The sequence below is a fragment of the Vulpes vulpes genome, chromosome 4, assembly GCF_048418805.1.
Source record: "Vulpes vulpes isolate BD-2025 chromosome 4, VulVul3, whole genome shotgun sequence".
Lineage (NCBI taxonomy): Eukaryota > Metazoa > Chordata > Mammalia > Carnivora > Canidae > Vulpes > Vulpes vulpes.
The window spans coordinates 98205622-98224102 of record NC_132783.1 but is presented as its reverse complement, the minus strand read 5'-3'; the positions used below and the strand labels follow the sequence as shown (position 1 = coordinate 98224102).

The window sequence follows — 18481 nt, the reverse complement described above, 5'->3', positions numbered from 1 at the left end:
GATGACCCTCTACTTTCCCGTATACCGGCCAGGTGAAAGTTTGGAATCATGTTTGGAGCTGGAACAGATGTTAAGAGTGTAGGTCCAACTTCCCATTTCATCCCGGAGTCCATTCTGCTTAATGAAGAAAGCTGGAGGTAACTCGAGGTAAGGAAACAGGCTACCGCACGCGCAACCGCAGTCCGAGAACCGGGTGCCCGGGATGGGGGCGGGGTCCGGCGCGGAGTCACGTGGGGCGTGGAGGCGGGTCTGCGCGCTGGTCACGCGGCCCGGTGTTGACACTTCCGGGTGGGACCGAACGAGGCGGCTGGGCAGGGGCTCGCGCCTCCGCGGCAGCCATGGCGTACAACGGCCTCACGGTGCCTCTCATCGTGATGAGCGTGTTCTGGGGCTTCGTCGGCTTCTGCGTGCCCTGGTTTATCCCTAAGGGTCCCAACCGGGGGTAAGTGCGCTAGGGGCCCGCCTTGGGAAGGACGCGCGGCGAGGACGGGCCGGGCCGGGCGGGGGAGGGGGCGACCTGCCCGGGTCAGAGGCCTCGCGGGGTGGTCCCCGGCCCCCGCAGGCAGGCCCGACCGCCTGCAGACCCCCGGCTTCTTACGGCGGCAGCTCTTTGTTCCCCGGTCCGAGGGTGAGGACGCTGACTCCCGACGGACCCTCCTTGGGAAGGGGTTTCAGGGGGATTTTTTTTCCTCACCACGGGCCTGTCTGGGGAGTGTGCGTGGGAAACGGGTTTATACCGACTCAGGGAGAAGTGTGGTCTCTTCTAAATGGCTTTCACCCCTTTAGCCCTGCCCTCCGCTCAAATGACGCCTAAACTTTAAAGGAAGGGATCAAATAAAACAACTTGCCCTCTGTGCCTCACATGTCGCAGTTGCACGGGACACAAGCTTGTGCAGCAGCGCGGAGCCCAGGCCTTGCATCTAGTGGGCGCCAGGTAGTTGGGGCCTGATCTAAAGCGAGATTAATTACCGAAGGGCAGGAGGTATTGTTTAGAAGCCCCTGCGTCATACCTTTTGAGGGTGGTTCTGCGCTTGTATGCGAGTGTACCAAGTTCTTAGAATGATTGACTAAAACCTAGACTTCTTGGCTAAATAGAGCTCTATCTATTTTGTAAGTAAATCTTTTCTATTGTAGTATGAGATAGAGCTTTGTCTTCAAAGGAGCTTTGGAACACCCTCCTTCTGGTTCCTCTTTTGCCTTTTAGTCATTTTTTCTCATCCCGAGATCATGTGGAGTGAAACTTAGGCTAAGTTGGAGCTTGGCCAAGCACCAACAAATTGGTGGCCTATGCAGCATGCATAGTAGGCATTCATTCAATAAATACCCATTGAGTGGATAATTCTATTGCTTTTATTAGGGGAAATAAAATGCTATCACTTCCTTAATATTTTGTGACCTAAACTCCTTTTGCTGTCTGAAATACACTTGTATTAGACTTGGTACTTCTATCTAGCTTGAAAGTAAATCACACCTTGTTTAAAAAGGAAAAACGGTAGATGAATTTCTATCATTTGGTAGCATTCGATTTCCCCTCCTCTCCTCCCAATAACATCAGTTATAGAGGGTCATCTCTCTAGACTATAACAGATGATGCAGAGTGTTACAATTCTAGGGTTATTAAATCAATTTGTATTAACCAAATTGAATTTCTTAGACATCTTTCTCCTACTGGAGTTAGAGACCAACAAAACACTTTGTTGTTTCTATCTTCAACTATTTCATTACCCTACTGTCTGCTTTTCCAGTCTAAATACTCAGGAAAGCATTTTTGATGTGCTTGTAACATTGACCACTCCTTTCTTAAAGACCCTCATTTGGGACCCAGGATGTCTAGCCTTGGGACTTGATGCCACTGCTGTTTTCCAGGGTAATGAAATGTCTCCTGTAATACATGGACTACTCAGTTTCCAACTCTAGTGTCATGATTGAGGTTTGGCGGGCCAATGATAAATTATCTGGGTCTAATTCACAGCCTCTACCCTAATCCTTTTATTTCCTGCTCTTGGCAGGATTGAGCAGTTCTTAAAACACAAAATGTCTCCTAGGAATTACTGTATTACACTTTGAGAAACACTGCTCCTAGCTGGATGATCCCTGTGACCTTGAACAATTAACTTTTCAGTGTTCCCTTTCCTCATTGTAAGATGGAAAGAAATACCAGTACTGAATTAATACTAGTTCCTCTTTATCTCCTGAAAGGCTTTGAAAGTGTTTTTTAATACATGAAGGAACTTAATTGCTTCAAGGACTAGGTGAATTTTTAATCAGAACAATTCTGATTTAAAGGATTAAAAACATTTTGATTAAAGAGATAAGTAGGGGCACCTGGGTGGCTCCGTGGTTGAGTGTCTGCCTTTGGCCAAGGTGGTGATCCCAGAGTCCTGGGATTGAGTCCTGCATTGCGCTCCTCACAGGGAGCCTGCTTCTCCCTCCTCTGCCTATGTCTCTGCCTCTCTCTGTGTTACTCATGGATAAATAAATAAACTCTTAAAAAAAGAGAGATAAAGTAAAGGTACTGTGTGGCAAGGGAAGAAGAGATTTTGATGTTAAATCCTATACCCTGCAAGGTCCACACACATCAGAGTTTAGAAAAAATCTCTCTGTAACCTAAAGAAAACACCTTGCTCTTACTCTTTTTTATAACTGAAAATGGGCCAGATAAAAAACAGTTTGTGTTTGGAATCAGCTTTCCTGACCATTCATTTTTTTCATGATTTCCCTCTCTTTAGGAATCCACAGATGGTCTGAAAGCTTCAGATTTTTTTCACAGTGGCTCCTTTAGGGGTAGATGTGGGGCATGGGATGGAGCTAGATCACAGGGAATTGAGTCAGCTCCTGTTTTTTCAAGCATACAGAACATTTTCAAACATACAGCAAGGCAGAAAGAATAGTAAGAGTGCTGTATTCCACCGCTTAGATATAATAATTGTTAACACATTTATATTTGCTTTTTTATGTGTGAATATGTGTGTTTGTGTACATGTGTATATATATATACATATATAATCTTGCTAAACCGTTTGAAAGTAAATTGCATTCATCATGACACTTCACTCCAAATAGTAAGTGGCATATTTGGAGGGGATATTTTATTTTTTATTTTGGTTTAAGTTTATTTATTTATTTAGGTAATCTCTATTCCTAGTGTGGGGCTCAAACTCATGATCCCAGAGATCAAGCTCTTCCAACTTAGCCAGCCTGACTGGTGGTGATATTTTAATGAGGGGGCTTTTGATATGAAACTGGGAAGCAGGTAACAAAAAAATAGCCTCAGCAGTTTCAGCTGTCTGAGGTGGTCCTCAGGGTCCTCAGGGGAGACAGAAGACAGGATTCCAGGTCGAGGCAGAGGAATGGAGGAAAATGTGCAAAAGTTCAGAATGGAGAAGAGTAAACCTGATGTGTTTTGGGGGACAGTGAGGCCAACTGCTTTCGGGAGTGGAAGTTTGCTGTTTGAAAGTGGACAGTGGTGAGGATGAGCGGAGGGAACTGATGACCGGGAAGGAGCTGGACTTGATTGTGTAGCTCTTCAAACATTTTTTATTATGCAGCTGTCAAAGTTTTGTAGCACAAACTCACGTGCATACTTATTTGTGTATTATAAGCATAATGTATAATTAGATATTTTGAAGAATGTTGCTTCAGAATATATCCAGAGTCTGTCCAGTTCTCACTACCTACGATACTACCAGCCTGGGCCATGAAGTATTGCAGTCCCCACCCCCAACTCCGCCCCCAAACTGGTTTCACAGCTTCTCCCTCTGCCTCTCCTCCCCTAGTTTGTTTCTCCTCTACAGAGGTCCTCTTAGAATCTGAATCAGATTTTGTCAGTCCTGTGCTCAGATCCCTCCAAATAACTTCTCTTTTCCTTTCAGAGATTGCACTTCATCCTCATGAGCGTCAGAAATGGCAGAACTACAATTGAACTGTTTTAAAGGTGTTTCCAATTCTTGTCTGTATTCTCCCCTTCCCCGACCTCACTTCCTACTAGGCTCCTCTCGCTCTGCTCAGCCACATTGGCCTCTGTCCTCTCTTAACTGCTGGTACCATAGAGCCTTTGCATTTGCTCTTTCCCCTGTCCAGAGGTCTGGACTCATTTGCCATGTCCTCAGCAAGTCCTTTCCTGACTGCTATCTTTGAAGGTTGTTTTGGTTTGTTTTGTTTTTTGTCAAAGTGAGAGTGGGAGAGATCACAGAGGGAGAGGCAGAGGGAGAAGCAGACTTGCCTCAGAGCAGAGGGCCTGACTTAGGGCTCCATCCCAGGGTCCCAAGATGACCTGAGCCCAAGGCAGTCATATAAACAGACTGAGCCACCCAGGTGCCCCAATTGACTACCCTCTTTAAAATTGCAAGCATAGTCTCCAACCCCTGTATACCCTTATCCTCCTTTCTTGCTTTTTTCCCCTCTCCATTAGCACTTACTGACTACCTGCCAGACTAATGATACATAAGTAAATAGTTTTTGTTTAATGTTCATCTTGTTTGTTCTCGTTTGTCTTCCCCTATGATCCTGTGAACTTCACCAGGGCAGGGGTTTTCATCCGTTTTGTTTACTCTTTCCCCAGAGTCTGGTACATACTGGACACTCATTGAAAATCTACTGAGTGAACGGATGTGTCAGTATTAACCACAGAAAGTACATGAGCACACACATAACTTATAAAGGATGAATTGAAAATAAAGACAGGAATTCTGATATTTGCTACTTGCATTCTAGGAGATAGTCTTGCTTCCTCTGTAGGATGTGGAGACCCCCTCTTTGGAAATTATTTCTATGGAGGATGGAGAGCATTGAAAGGTGTTCAACTTCAGAGTATGATGTGATGAAAGTTTATTTTAGAAAGATGACTCTGAGGTGATTGTGATAGGATGAAAAGGAAGGAAGAACGTTTTGAATCTGCTAGCATTTGATGACTAAAGGTACAGAGGAGGTGTGAACATAATGATGAGAGATTTGAGGAGTGGGTCAGATAGATGAAAAATGACAGCTTCCTCTGGGGAATAGGAAATTGGGAAGAGGAGTCCTTGGAAAGAGAAATGGGGAGAGGATACCATGAATTCAATTTTTTAAATATTGAGATTCAGCTGCTCAGAGATCCACATTTAACTTTTTTCAGACAGGAATAGAGATGGGGAGAGGTCAACATTGGAAACTTATATATATACATATATTTTTTTGAAGGAATCATCTCGTTTTCATTGTAAGTCTATGCAGTTCTGACTTTTTTTTAAAGCTTATTTTTAGTGATCTCTGTCCCCAATGTGGGACTTGAACTCACGATCCCAAGATCAAGAGTCGCATGCTTTACCAACTGAGTCAGCCAGGTGCTCCTAGAAAGTTAAATTTTTACAAGTACAGTGTCATTCCATTGCAGAGAAAACTACCAACTTGGTAGTTTTCTTAGGTGTCAAAACTAATTATCAGTGTGGCCTTTTGTGTTCACTTGTAGGGGGTTTGGACTAGTTATCTAAGCTGTGGCCTCAATACATATCCCCTCCCCCTCCTTTTTTTACATATCCCTTTAAATACAAATATTAATTACTTAAACTTCTGAGTGCAGTCTGTTGGTGTTTGAGCAGATTCAGTTCCCTTTTCTTGGTGCACAGACCTTGCCAGTTTGATAATTTGGGAAGGAGGCATAAGCCATCTGACAATGTCTGCTTAGTTTGCTGGTTTTCTAATGATGTTTGTTTGTTTGTTTGTTTGTTTTTAGAGTTATCATCACCATGTTGGTAACCTGTTCAGTTTGCTGCTATCTCTTGTAAGTATGTCAAAAGTAGTTGTTTTTTTTTTCCCCCAAGGTAATAGGAAATTACTCTTGGTATTTATAATGTGCGTAATTGAAGAATAAATTCGTGGAACATGATTATCGTGAAACTTTACAGTTTTGTGTCATTTGAGCTTATTCCTTATGTAACATCTAGAAATAGTATCCTAAGATGGGAAAGAGCACACTTTTTTGGTGTTCAATACATTTACATAAAAGCTGTACAGATGCTCTCTTCTTCTGGCAATATAAGTGTAAGTTATCTGGCACAGATTTAAATCTTATATAATTAGCTGGAAATTGCCCTTGTACTACTTTATATTTTACTATTGGGAAGAATTTAGGTGTACTCATTTCATTTAAATATCACTGTAAAGCTAATAAAGCTATTCTTTATTATGACTTTATCTGATGAACAGAAGTTGAGCTAGAATTGTAATCAAAAAGGCAGTTTCTCTAACAGTCATATGCCATATCAACGTATGATAATTAACACATTAGAATAGGTTATATAGTTTGCAAACTGTTGGTTGAAAACTTTTAAGATATGTAAATTAACTCTTCAACATGTATTTTTGGAATACCGTTCTTAATCCTCATGAGTATCAGAAATGACAGAACTGTAGTTGAGCTATTGTAAAGGTTTCCAGTTCTTGTCTGCATTCTTCCCTTCCCCGAAGAATGGAACAAGTCAAGCCCCAGAAAAAAAAACTGAGTGTCAATCGGTTTGTGGAAAAGATAGCCACTTCAAACTATACAAAGGCCTCTTTCTTTCTTTCTTTCTTTCTTTCTTTCTTTCTTTCTTTCTTTTTTTCTTTCTTTCTTTCTTTCAAATTGAGATCTATTTTGCATACTATAAAATTCATCCTTTTATGGATTTCTTTTTAGAGTTTAGAACCAGTGGTTCTCCTTTCTTAAAGAGAGCTGTGTAGCTTCCCGAGACCTTTGTTTTTTTTTTTTTTTTAAGATTTTATTTATGTATTCATGAGAGACACGGAGAGACAGAGGCAGAGGGAGAAGCAGGCTCCCTCTGGGGAGCCTGATGTAGAACTCGATCCCAGGACCCTGGGATCATGACCTGAGCTGAAGGCAGATGCTCAACCACTGAGCCAGCCAGGTGCTGGCTAAGATTTTTCTAAGAGGTTTGTGGGGATGAGCCAGTTCTAGTTGTTGGCATAGATCAAAATCTGCCCCTGACAAAAAGTTATTACCATGAATTTTGGATAGGTGGCCAATCCTTCAGTCACTTGTTTGTGTGCAATTTGAAGCGTTTAAAACTGAATCAGAATACAGTGTAGTGCTAAGTGATGATGGTGTTGTTTGACTGCCTCAACCCAAGGGCTTAGATGTTCTACAATTGGCTTGTTTACTGTTTTTTTCTACTTAGAAAGGTAACTTTTTCAGGTGATAGAGCTCGGCTTCCAGAATGGAAGTCTGACATAGCATATGGAGAGAATTCTTAATACTAGCTGTGTTTGGCCTTAAAGAGTAAAGAAGAAGTACATACATCCTCAAAAATTTCTCATTTTAGTAAGAGTAATTGAGCTTCAGTCTATTCCACTGAATCTCCTATAGAAATCCCAAGGGAGCTCTTTTTCAGTCCAAGAGCCAAGGAGTGATCTTGTGATTGAAAAGGCCTTTGTTTTTATTGCTTTGAAGATCTCTGCTGCCTGAGCAGCAAGGTTGGTGGTAGGGTCTTAAAAATGAGAAAATTACTTCACCAAAGAATGACTTGAGATTAAGATGGGGCAGAAATGTTTTTTGACTTTCTGGTCTCTCACTGTCTTTGAAATTTGCTTGATTTTCATAATATTTTCTTGAAAACAAACAAGAAACCTTTCCAATCAGGTATAAAATGAATAACTGGACATGATGGGAAACTCTGTCTCTTTGAGTCTTAGTGATTCTAGTTGAGAAGCATCTGTGAGTCTTTACCTCTCACTGTCTAGATTTTTTCCTTTGTCGCAGATGTGCCGGTGACTTCTCTGTTGACAGTGGATCAATACTGTCATCAGTGTATTAATAAAGGTAACACACAGTGTTCCAACATTAAGTGTTTCTGGAAGTCATCATATAGGGAGATGATCTGTGTAGTATAGACTTTATGAAGTTCTTTTTTTTTCTTTTGTTTCTTTGAAACCTGATCATATATCCTATTTTGTGAAATATCTGCTGGAATGTGGGTGAATGAATTGAATTCAAATTCCAAATACTTTATTCCACAAAGGGGTGGGATTCTGTAATAAATTTGAAATTCAAAGACAACTTTGAAGTTCAAAAAAAACTTCACTGTTTAGCATTAGTAAGTATATTTTTTTGAAAATGCCTCTTGAAATAAATCACACCCAAACTGGATTTCCTAAGCAAAGTCACATTTTGAAATACGTTCATGGACTTTTAAATTGCCTTTGGTTTATAACAGTTTTTTTCTCTTTCCAGTTTGTTCTGGTTTAAGGTTAGATTCATGGGGTGTAACTTGTTTGAACACTGAAAAATCAGGATCTCTGCCAGTACAACCAGTTTGTGTTAATAGTTCAGCAGAGGAATGTCTGAATGTTATACATCTGGTTCCCTCTTTGAAGCACAAGGTCACTTTTGTTCCTTAAGCATAGAGTCCTGTTAGCTTTACTGTTCTCTTGGTCTTAGGTTAGTTTTTAATGTTGAATTATAATGTAGCTTACCCAGAGTTACAAAACTTATATTTTCAGGCTAAATTAGAAATTTAGTGTAGTATTGTGAAGATACAATTGCTTCTTGGAAAACATGCTTTATCTTTAGCAGTTGATTAATTGTAAATATTATTAGCAGAGTGATACAGAAAAGGAAATATTGACCAAAAGTCAGGAGTCCTTTGTTCTTCTAAATAGTATGTGGCCTGATTACATGGTAGTATGGTTTTGTGAGGTTTTAATTGAGGTGCTGTGTGTGAGAACTTGTAACAGACAACAAAAAAATGTAAAGTAGTACTGTCGTTGATCTGTTAAAATATTTTAATTGAGAGTAGTGTGAGTTGCTTACAAGCACAGTTTGCTTACAAGGCTATTGTAGCATGTATTTTATTGACTCTTATTAGAGTTCATTCACTCAACTTACTTATTTAATTAAAGATTTTATTTATTCATTCATGAGAGAGACAGAGAGAGAGAGAGAGGCAGAGACACAGGCAGAGGGAGAAGCAGGCTCCATGCAGGGACTCGATCCCGGGTCTCAAGGATCAGGCCCTGGGCTGAAGGCAGGTGCTAAACCGCTGAGCCACCCGGGGCTGCCCTCAACATATTTATTTAGAGCCTACTTTGTGCCAAACACTGGATAAATAGCAGTGAACAAATAAGATGGACATATTCCCCTGCCCTCTTTAGTGAAGGGAGACCGTAAACACAGCCAGAGAAGCCTCAGTCACTTCCCAAAGTGGTTCCCTTATCTACTTGTTCCCATGGGCCCCTATTCTGTGACCCTAAACAAGTACCCATCACCCACCCCTCCAGCCTCCTAATACTGCGTATAAGGACCTACACAGCTTACAGGAACTTTGCCCCACTTGTCCAAGAAGGGTGTGCAGAGATCCACAGCTAAGCCCAGCCTTTGGTCCTGGCTCTAGAGCCAGTTTGGGTACATGATGTGATCACCTCCCAAGGTTTTCCAGTTTGGTTTCCAGCCAAGTAGCCACAAGCTGGTCAGTTTCAGGATGGCCTTTACTATAGCATATTTTCTGTTTTTTTTTTTTTTTTTAACTTTCTGTTTTTTAACTTTTTTTTTTTAATAATTTTTTTAAATTTTTATTTATTTATGATAGTCACACAGAGAGAGAAAGAAGCAGAGACACAGGCAGGGGGAGAAGCAGGCTCCATGCACCGGGAGCCCAACGTGGGATTCGATCCTGAGTCTCCAGGATCGCGCCCCAGGCCAAAGGCAGGCGCCAAACCGCTGCACCACCCAGGGATCCCTGTTTTTTAACTTTTTAAAAGCTGCTATATGCTATTTATAAAATTGAGGGCATAGTACAACGCATCTTCATTTGTCCACCTACCTTTCACTCACCTTCAAGAATTAACCAACTCATGGCCAATCCTGTTTCATCTCCACACACTCCAACTCTACCCCAGATTATTTTGAATTTATCTCTAAGTATTTCAGTGCATATATCTAAAAGATGATCATTCTTTCTCAATGTCTAACTACAATACTGTTATCACACAGAGAGAAAGTTAATTCCTTTATTTCATCAAATATATTTAAATTCCTGTAGTTGCCTCATTGTTTATTTTATTTTATTTATTTTTTTAAATTAATTTTTATTGGTGTTCAATTTACCAACATACAGAAAAACACCCAGTGCTCATCCCGTCAAGTGTCCCCCTCAGTGCCTGTCACCCATTCCCCCCCACCCCCCGCCCTCCTCCCCTTCCACCACCCTTAGTTCGTTTCCCAGAGTTAGGAGTCTTTATGTTCTGTCTCCCTTCCTTTATATTCCCTTTCACTATTATTTATATTCCCCAAATGAATGAGAACATACACTGTTTGTCCTTCTCCGATTGACTTACTGCACTCAGCATAATACCCACCAGTTCCATCCACGTTGAAGCAAATGGTGGGTATTTGTCGTTTCTAATGGCTGAGTAATATTCCATTGTATACATAAACCACATCACCTTTATCCATTCATCTTTCGATACACCGAGGCTCCTTCATTGTTTATTTTATAGTTAGAATGAAGATGCTTATCAAGACCACACATTGCAGCTGGTGGTTGTGCCTCTCTAGTCCCTCTTTATGAGTTTCATTTCCATTTTTCTTTTTTTCTTCTTGCACATTTTAATAGAAAAAAACTGGTTGTTTGTCCTATAGTTCTTCAGAGAGAGGTACTTGTTAATTGCATACCCATGGGATTAACACATTCTTCTTTGTTCTATATTTCTTCTAAGTTGGTCATCATTTAGGGGTTAGATCACATTCAGGTTGAATTTTTTTGGTAAGTCTGTTTCATAAATGGTATTGATGCTTCATTAGGGGTACATAATGTCTCAATTATGTTGTGGCATAATTGACAATGTTCTGTATTTGTAATATATTAGCTAGAATACATAAATATTTATTTTGTCAACAGTTTCCGATAACTGAAAATTGTTCATAAAGGGAAGCTAGGTTCTATGTGTGGTTTTCTCTTTTCTTACCAGTTTTCAAAATAATGAATTGGGTTTCCTAGCACCTTCTAAGGGTAAACAGTGATTTTTTGTTTTGTGTTGATATCATTATGATCTGATACATTTAGACATATTTTATGTATTTCAATCCAGTATAATTCATGTCCTTGTTTATTTATTTTTAAAAGATTTTATTTATTTATTTATCATGAGAGACAGAGAGAGAGAGAGAAGGGCAGAGACACAGGCAGAGGGAGAAGCAGGCTCCATGCAGGGAGCCCAATGCGGGACTCGATTTCGGAACTCTGGGATCATGCCCCAGGCAAAAGGCAGGTGCTACACCGCTGAGCCACCCAGAGATCCCCTGTCCTTGTTGATGTTCAGATTGTTCCATCTTTGGTCAGAGGAAGCATATGTTTTGTTTTTTTAAAGATTTTATTTATTTGAGAGAGCACAAGTGGGAGGTGGGGGAAGTAGAGGGAGAAGCAGACTCCTTGCTGAGCAAGGAGCCTGATACGAGACTCGATCCCAGGGCCCGGAGATCCTGACCTGAGCTGAAGGCAGATGTTAAACGGACTGAACCACTCAGGTGCCTGGAAGCCTGTGTTTTATTTGGCCTTCTCTTAGCTAGCTGTTAGTGTCTGTCTTCACCTCTAGCTTTGAAGCTCCTTCAGAAAATGTATTTTTATAGATGGAGTGTCTGTCTCTGTCTCTCCACAGATTGGTGGGGGTTTTTTTGTGTCTCCTATCTTATTTGGTGATGTCTGCTAATAAAAGGAAGTGGTGGTGTCAATAATGGAAAACAGTGGGTAACTCAAATTACATTTGTTCCTGGAATAAAAGTCCTTCTGCTTTTAATCCTTTCAGCTTAGAACTCCCATATGATGGGGGCACTTGGGTGGTTCAGTCAGTTGAGCAGCTAACTCTTGGGTTCTTTTTTTTTTTTTTAAGATTGTATTTATTTATGTGAGACCCACACACACATAGAGAGAGAGGCAGAGACACAGGCAGAGGGAGAAGCAGGCTCCATGCAGGGAGCCCGATGTGGGACTTGATCCTGGGTGTCCAGGATCACACCCTGGGCTGAAGGCAGCACTAAACCGCTGAGTCACCCAGGCTGCTGCCCCTAACTCTTGGTTTCAACTCAGGTCATGATCCTCAGGATCAGGCTTCACTTTCAGCAGGGAGTCTGCTTGAGATTCTCTCCCTCTGCCCCTCCCCCCTCAAATAAATAAATCTTAAAAAAAAAAATGAAGGCAACTCCCACAAGGTGTATGAAGGGATAAGAAGGTGGTAAAATCTGCCATCATGCACCCCAAGGAGAAGTCAGGTTTTCACAAGAGTGAGAGAGAATTGTCTAGAGGTAGCACAGGGGAGCAAAGAAGTTAACCCCATTGCCAAAGCCTGGGTTATCTGGAATAAGAGTAACTTCTGCTTGAGAGAGTCTCAGAGGGAAGCTGAAGGCAATAGGAAGTGCGTGAATAGAAGGAAGTATGTAAGTGAGTGGGGGAATCACTGAGCAAGTTACAGAGAACACCGTGAGAGGGTGAAGAAAGGGAAGAGTAGAAGTTGGGTCAAGTAGTGAAATGAGCAGAGCAGTCTGGGGATGGAATTGGGTCATAAATAGATGGTCCTGGGAGGTTTTGGGGGGCGGGGGATGAGGTAAACAAAGATGACATCTGTTGAACTAAGTTCTTACGGTTTCTGCTGTTGGGTGAGGATTTGGACCTGAAGGCACTTAGAGATGTTTTAGCAGTTAGACATGACTGCTTCCAAAGATCACATGCACTAGAATGGTGGGTTCAAGCTTTGTTTTTTTATTGTTGTTGATTTGTTTTCATGCTATGGATATTCATTTCTTGCTGCGTCACTGGTTGGAAAGATTTTCTTTTCCCCATTAAATTGCTTTGGCATCTTTGTTCAAAATGATTTGACTGTATATGTATGAGTCGGTTTCTGGATAATCTCTTCTGTTTATTAATCTCTTTATCTAGTCTTATCACAATACCATACTCTCTCAAATATTTAGTTATATATTGAAGTCAAGAAGTTGAAGTCCTCCATGTTTGTCCTTTAAGATTATTTGGCTATTTAAAATAGCCATATACATTTTAGAATCATCTTGTCAGTTTCTACCCCCAAAAAGCCTGTTGATTTTAGTTGGCATTGTAACGAATCTATATCAATTTGGAGAGAACTGACATTTTAACAATACTGAGTCTTCTGATCCTGAACATAGTATATATTTCCATTCATTTAGATTTTTTTTAAATTTGTTTCCTTCTCCTGAATTTGGGTTTCATTTGCTCTTTCTTAACTTAAAGTGGAGACTTAAATGATTTTAAAACTTTGTTCTCTTTTAAATGTAAGCAGTTAATGCAGTAAAATTCACTCTAAGCATTGCTTTAGCCACAGCCTACAAATTTTGATGACACTGTATTTTTCATTTTTAAATATTTGGTGCTTTTCTAGATATCTTATCAGAAGATATACTCTGTAAGATTTCAGTGTTTTGCAATTGGGGCCTGTCTTATGGCCCAGCATAATGGTTTATCATGATGATCGTTTCATGTACACTTCAAAAGATTGTATATATTTTGCAATTGTTGAGTATGGTGTGTTTTATAAATGTCAGGTCAGGATAGTTCAAATCTTTTTTGTTGTTGTTTAAGATTTTATTTATTCATGAGAGACACACAGAGAGAGCCAGAGGGAGAAGCAGGCTTCTCCTCACTGGGAGCCCGATATGGGACTTGATCCTTAGACCAGGATCATACTCTGAGCCAAAGGCAAATGCTTAATCGCTGAGCCCAGGTGTCCCTAGTTCAAATCTTTTATATCTTTATTGAGTTTTTTGGTCACTTTTAGTAATTACTGAAAGAAGGTGTTAAAGTCATCAGCTATTGTGGATTTTTCTACTTTTTACGTCTTTTCATTTTTGTTTTATAAGTTTTGAAGCTCTGTTACTAGGAGCGTACACATTGATGATTGTTGTATCTTCCCAATGAATTGACATTTTATCATTATAAAGTATCCCTGTTCATCCTTGGTAATACTCCTTGATTTGATTTTTACTTTGTCTGATATTTAGAATCATACCACCTTTCTTATGTTTGTTATATCTGCCTTTATATTTAGAAAGTGCCTTTTTGCAGACAGCATATAGTTCAATTTTACTTTTTTTGTCCATTCTGCTTTTGCCTTTTTTTTTTTTTTTAAGATCTTATTTATTCATGAGAGAGGCAGAGACATAGAGGGAGAAGCAGGCTCCTCACATGGAGCCTGATGTGGGACTTGATCCCTGGACCCAGGATCACACCAAAGGCAGACACTCAACCACTGAGCCACCCAGGCGTCCCTGCTTTTGCCTTTTACTTGGATATTTCATATATCATATAAAATTAATTTAAGTATTGACATAGCTAGGTTTTGGTCCACTATTTTGTTAATTGCTTTCTATTTCTCTCATCTGTTTTTGTTGTTGTTGCTGTTGTTGTTGTTGTTCCTCTGTTCTTTTATGCTTTATTTTTTTAACTTAAATTCAATTATTTAACAGGGATGCCTGGGTGGCTCAGTGGTTGAGCGTCTGCGTTTGGCTTGGGTTGTGACCCCAGGGTCCTGGGATTGAGTCCTGCATTGGGCTCCCTGAAGGAGCCTGCTTCTCCTTCTGCTTATGTCTCTGCCTCTCTCCATGTATCTCTCATGAATAAATAAATAAATAAAATCTTTAAAAAATGAATTCAATTAATTAAAATATAGTGTATTATTCTTCAGAGGTAGAGTTCAGTGATTCATCAGTGTTACATAACATTCAGGGCTCATTACGTCCTGTGCTCTCTTTATGCTTTATGTTAATGGAATATTTTTAATCTGTTTTAATTTTGCTAAGGGCATTTTTGCTCTACTTTCAATATTTTTCTTTTTAGTGTTGCTCTAGAAATTACAATATGCATTGTTAACTTTTCATAGAGTAACTAGTTAATACTGAACCACTTCAAATAAAATACAAGTCTGCAACAATAGAATTCCATTTACTCTGCATCATTTGTGCTACAGTTATATTTTACATCTATGTATGTTGCAAGACACCACAGAGTTACAATTTTTACTTTAGAGGATCCTATGTTTTATAAAGAAATTAAGAGAAAAAGTTTTTTATATTTGCCCACATATTTACCCTTTTTTTAAAAAAGATTTTATTTATTTATTCATGAGAGACACAGAGAGAGAGAGAGAGAAAGGGGCAGAGACACAGGCAGAGGGAGAAGCAGGCTCCATGTAGGGAGCCCGATGTGGCACTCGATCCTGGGTCTCCAGGATCATGCCCTGGACTGAAGGCCACACTAAACCGTTGAGCCACCAGGGCTGCCCTACGTATTTACCCTTTCTAGAATTCCTTATTTTTGAAGATTTGAGTTTCTGAAATCCCCTTAGTCTGAGTTTCTATCTGGTACCCCTTTAGTCTGAAGAACTTCCTGTAGTATTTCTTGTGGGACAGGTATGCTGATAACAAATTCACTAATCTTTCCTTTACCTGAAAATGTCTTTATTTCGTGCTCATTTTTTGAAGGATAGTTTTTCTGGATATAGAATTCTGAGTTGACAGGATTTCTTTTTCTTTTAGCTGACTTTACAGACTTCCATTGTCTTCTGGCCTCCAGTGTTTCTGCTGAGAACTCAGCTGTAATTTGAATAATTGTTCCTCCTCAGGCATTCTTTTTCCTCTGGATGTTTTCTCCTTATCTTTGGTTTTCAGCAGTTTGACTATGTGTGTAGGTGTAGTTTTCTTTGAGTTTATTCTGATTGGAGTTTGCTGAGCTATTTGAATCTGTAAGTTAATACTTTCTATCAAATTAGAGAAAATTTCAACCTATGTGTTTTCTGGTTTTTTTTTTTTTTTTCCTGCTGTATTCTTTTTCTCCTGAGACTCCAGCTGCACCTATGTTTGACTGATTTTTTTTCCTCAAAATTTTTCTCTTATTTCTTCAGATTGGATTGTTTCTGTTGGTCTGTCTTTAGGTTCATTGACTGTTTCTTCTGCTATCTCCAAACTGCTGGTAAGCCCATCCAAAGAGTTTTAGTTCATATATTATACTTTTAGTTCTAGAATTACCATTTGGTTCTTTCTTGTAGTTTTAATTTATGTTTTGACATTCCTGATCTGTTCATTCTTTACAGCCAGTTTTTCTTTTAGGCTTTAAATATATTTATAATAGCTGCTATAAAGTCATTATCTTTTAATGACAACATCTGTATTATTTTGGATGGTTTGGAATTCTGTTGATTTCTTTGTTCTTGACCGTTGATTATGTTTCTTAGTTTTTTGGGGGGTGACTGTTTTTTACTAAATACTGGATATTCTAGATGACAGACTCTGGATTCTACTTTGTTCCTCTGAGAAAGGGCCAAATTTTGTTGTAACAGTTAAATTATTAATTGATCACCTTAAACTTGGGGAGGGTTGGTTTTATACTTTGTTGGGGCAGATCTATGTCAGTTTTGTGTTTAGATTAGAATGAATTCTCCATTAAAGTGTTCCCCTTCTGGTTCTGGTATTTCAATGGAAAATATGAGGTGTTTAGCAAGTCCTTCTAACTTCAGACTCTGAATACTCTTTCTTCTGGTAGTAGGCAGCAGCTGAAATTTCCCCTCCATCCTTTCAGACTTCCTGGTGTTTTCCACAGTCCTTGGCATTTTCCTGGAGCATGCACTGTTTAGGGATCAGCCAAGGTGAAGGGAAATTTATACACAGACTTTGGGGCTCCCCTTTGTGGCACCTCCCTTTTTAGATCTCCCTTTTTAATTTCCAGCTGCTCTGGCAGCTCTAAACTTCATCTTTTGATACCCAAGCCAATAAGGCTGCAGCTTTTTGCTGGAGTTTCAATTATCTTGCCCTACACCTGGACTGGACAGTGTTTTCAGGAGAAATGTTGTATAAAGGTATTGTGGTGGCTTCTTTCCTTTTCTTTCTTCCAGAGATAGAGCATGTATGCGTGCACAAGTGGTGTGCAGGGGAGGGGGAAAAAATCTCAAGCAGACTCCATACCCAGTGCAGAGCCCAACACAGGACTTCATCCCAGGACCCTGAGATCATGACCTGAGTTGAAATCAAGAGTCAGAAGCTTAACAAATTGAGCCACCCAGGCATCCTGGTGTGACTTCTTTCTTTAAGGATTGAATCCTCTCCAGTTTCTACCATTTCTGAACATTCTCTAGTACTATCAAATAGTTATTTTTCACATTTTGTTCAGTTTATAATTACTGTCTATAGAATGAGTATGATATAAGCCACTCTGCTTTACCAGAGCAGAACTTAACCACTTGACTTTATTTTCAGGTTTATAGTTTTCATTTCTGTAGGTCTTCTTTTTGCTGCTTTTACAGTTTTGATTTCCTTCCCTCCATCCCTTTCCCATTATTCCCTGTACGTATTTCAAATTTATTTCTTGAAACATAGTAGATAGTTTATTTCTAGTCCATATCTGGTCATTCCAGTATCTGAAGTCCTTGCAGTTCTGTATCAACTCTTTGCTCTCCTTGGTCCCCTTACTCAATGGTGCCATATGCATTTAATAATGCATGATTGTCATCTATTCATTTTCTCTATAATTTCATGTGTGTGACTTTTTTGAGGCCTACTATGAAAGTGGGCTTTTCTGGAAAAGATTTACATTGCTTCTGCCAAGTGCCAGGGGTCATCACCAGTGTGGAGTCAAATTAAGTAAAATTTTTTGTTGTGTGGTTTTTTTAAAACCATGTAGTGGGATCCCTGGGTGGCGCAGCGGTTTGGCGCCTGCCTTTGGCCCAGGGCGCGATCCTGGAGACCCGGGATCGAATCCCACGTCGGGCTCCCGGTGCGTGGAGCCTGCTTCTCCCTCTGCCTGTGTCTCTGCCTCTCTCTCTCTCTCTGTATGACTATCATAAATAAATAATAATAAAAAAAAAATTTTTTTTTAAAAAAAACCATGTAGTATGCTTATCAACTTTCATATAGGCTAATTTTCAGTGGCAGTGTTTTTCTCCTTCCTTCTTGATGTTTATATTTTGAGAAACTATCTCAAATATAAGTTGATAGGAAAATCAACTAGATTTTCATATCATTCTTCTTTCAGGAGTTCTGATTTATCCTTTCTTGAGTCATAGCCCTTTGGCACCTCAGCTTTCGGGAGATGGAGCATGAAATTTATATTAGATGCTCTACCTTAAGTGGGCCTTGGGCTTTGTCTACTGTTTCCCATTCCCTGGGGGTGTCTGAAAGTAAAAGTTCATCTGGTTTAGCCTGTACTCTCAAGGTGTAGAAAGCAACCTATAATCACTTCATTTTCCTCTCTAGGTACTCCCCTTCACTTCAAAGTTTTTTGGTCTGAGAACTGCTTACATGTCTATCTTGGATATGTTTTAAATAGTTGGCTATCTTGACTGTTTATATTGGGAGAGAAATGTAGGCCCAGGATATTATCATTTGCTATATGAAAAAGTAAACTTTTCTTACTTTGACTTTATAATATTTTCCTTTATGATTTGGGAGATAGGGAGTTGTTACAGACTTTGAACTGGAAATCCTGGTATAGAAATT

General features: G+C 39.8%; 1 protein-coding gene across 2 annotated transcripts in view; it reads left to right on the top strand.

Annotated features, from left to right (window-relative positions):
* The first annotated feature begins 236 nt into the window (after positions 1–236).
* The window catches only part of ATP6V0E1 (ATPase H+ transporting V0 subunit e1), a 32567-nt gene continuing 14322 nt past the window's right edge, over positions 237–18481 (top strand). The window contains exons 1-2 of one of the 2 annotated variants that reach the window (XM_026007044.2): positions 237–442; positions 5711–5758. In XM_026007044.2, the coding sequence (XP_025862829.1) occupies positions 339–442; positions 5711–5758 (152 nt within the window). In that variant the 5' untranslated portion in view covers positions 237–338. The remainder of the gene's footprint in view (positions 443–5710; positions 5759–18481) is intronic. The other variant, XM_072756580.1, reaches the window with a different exon arrangement.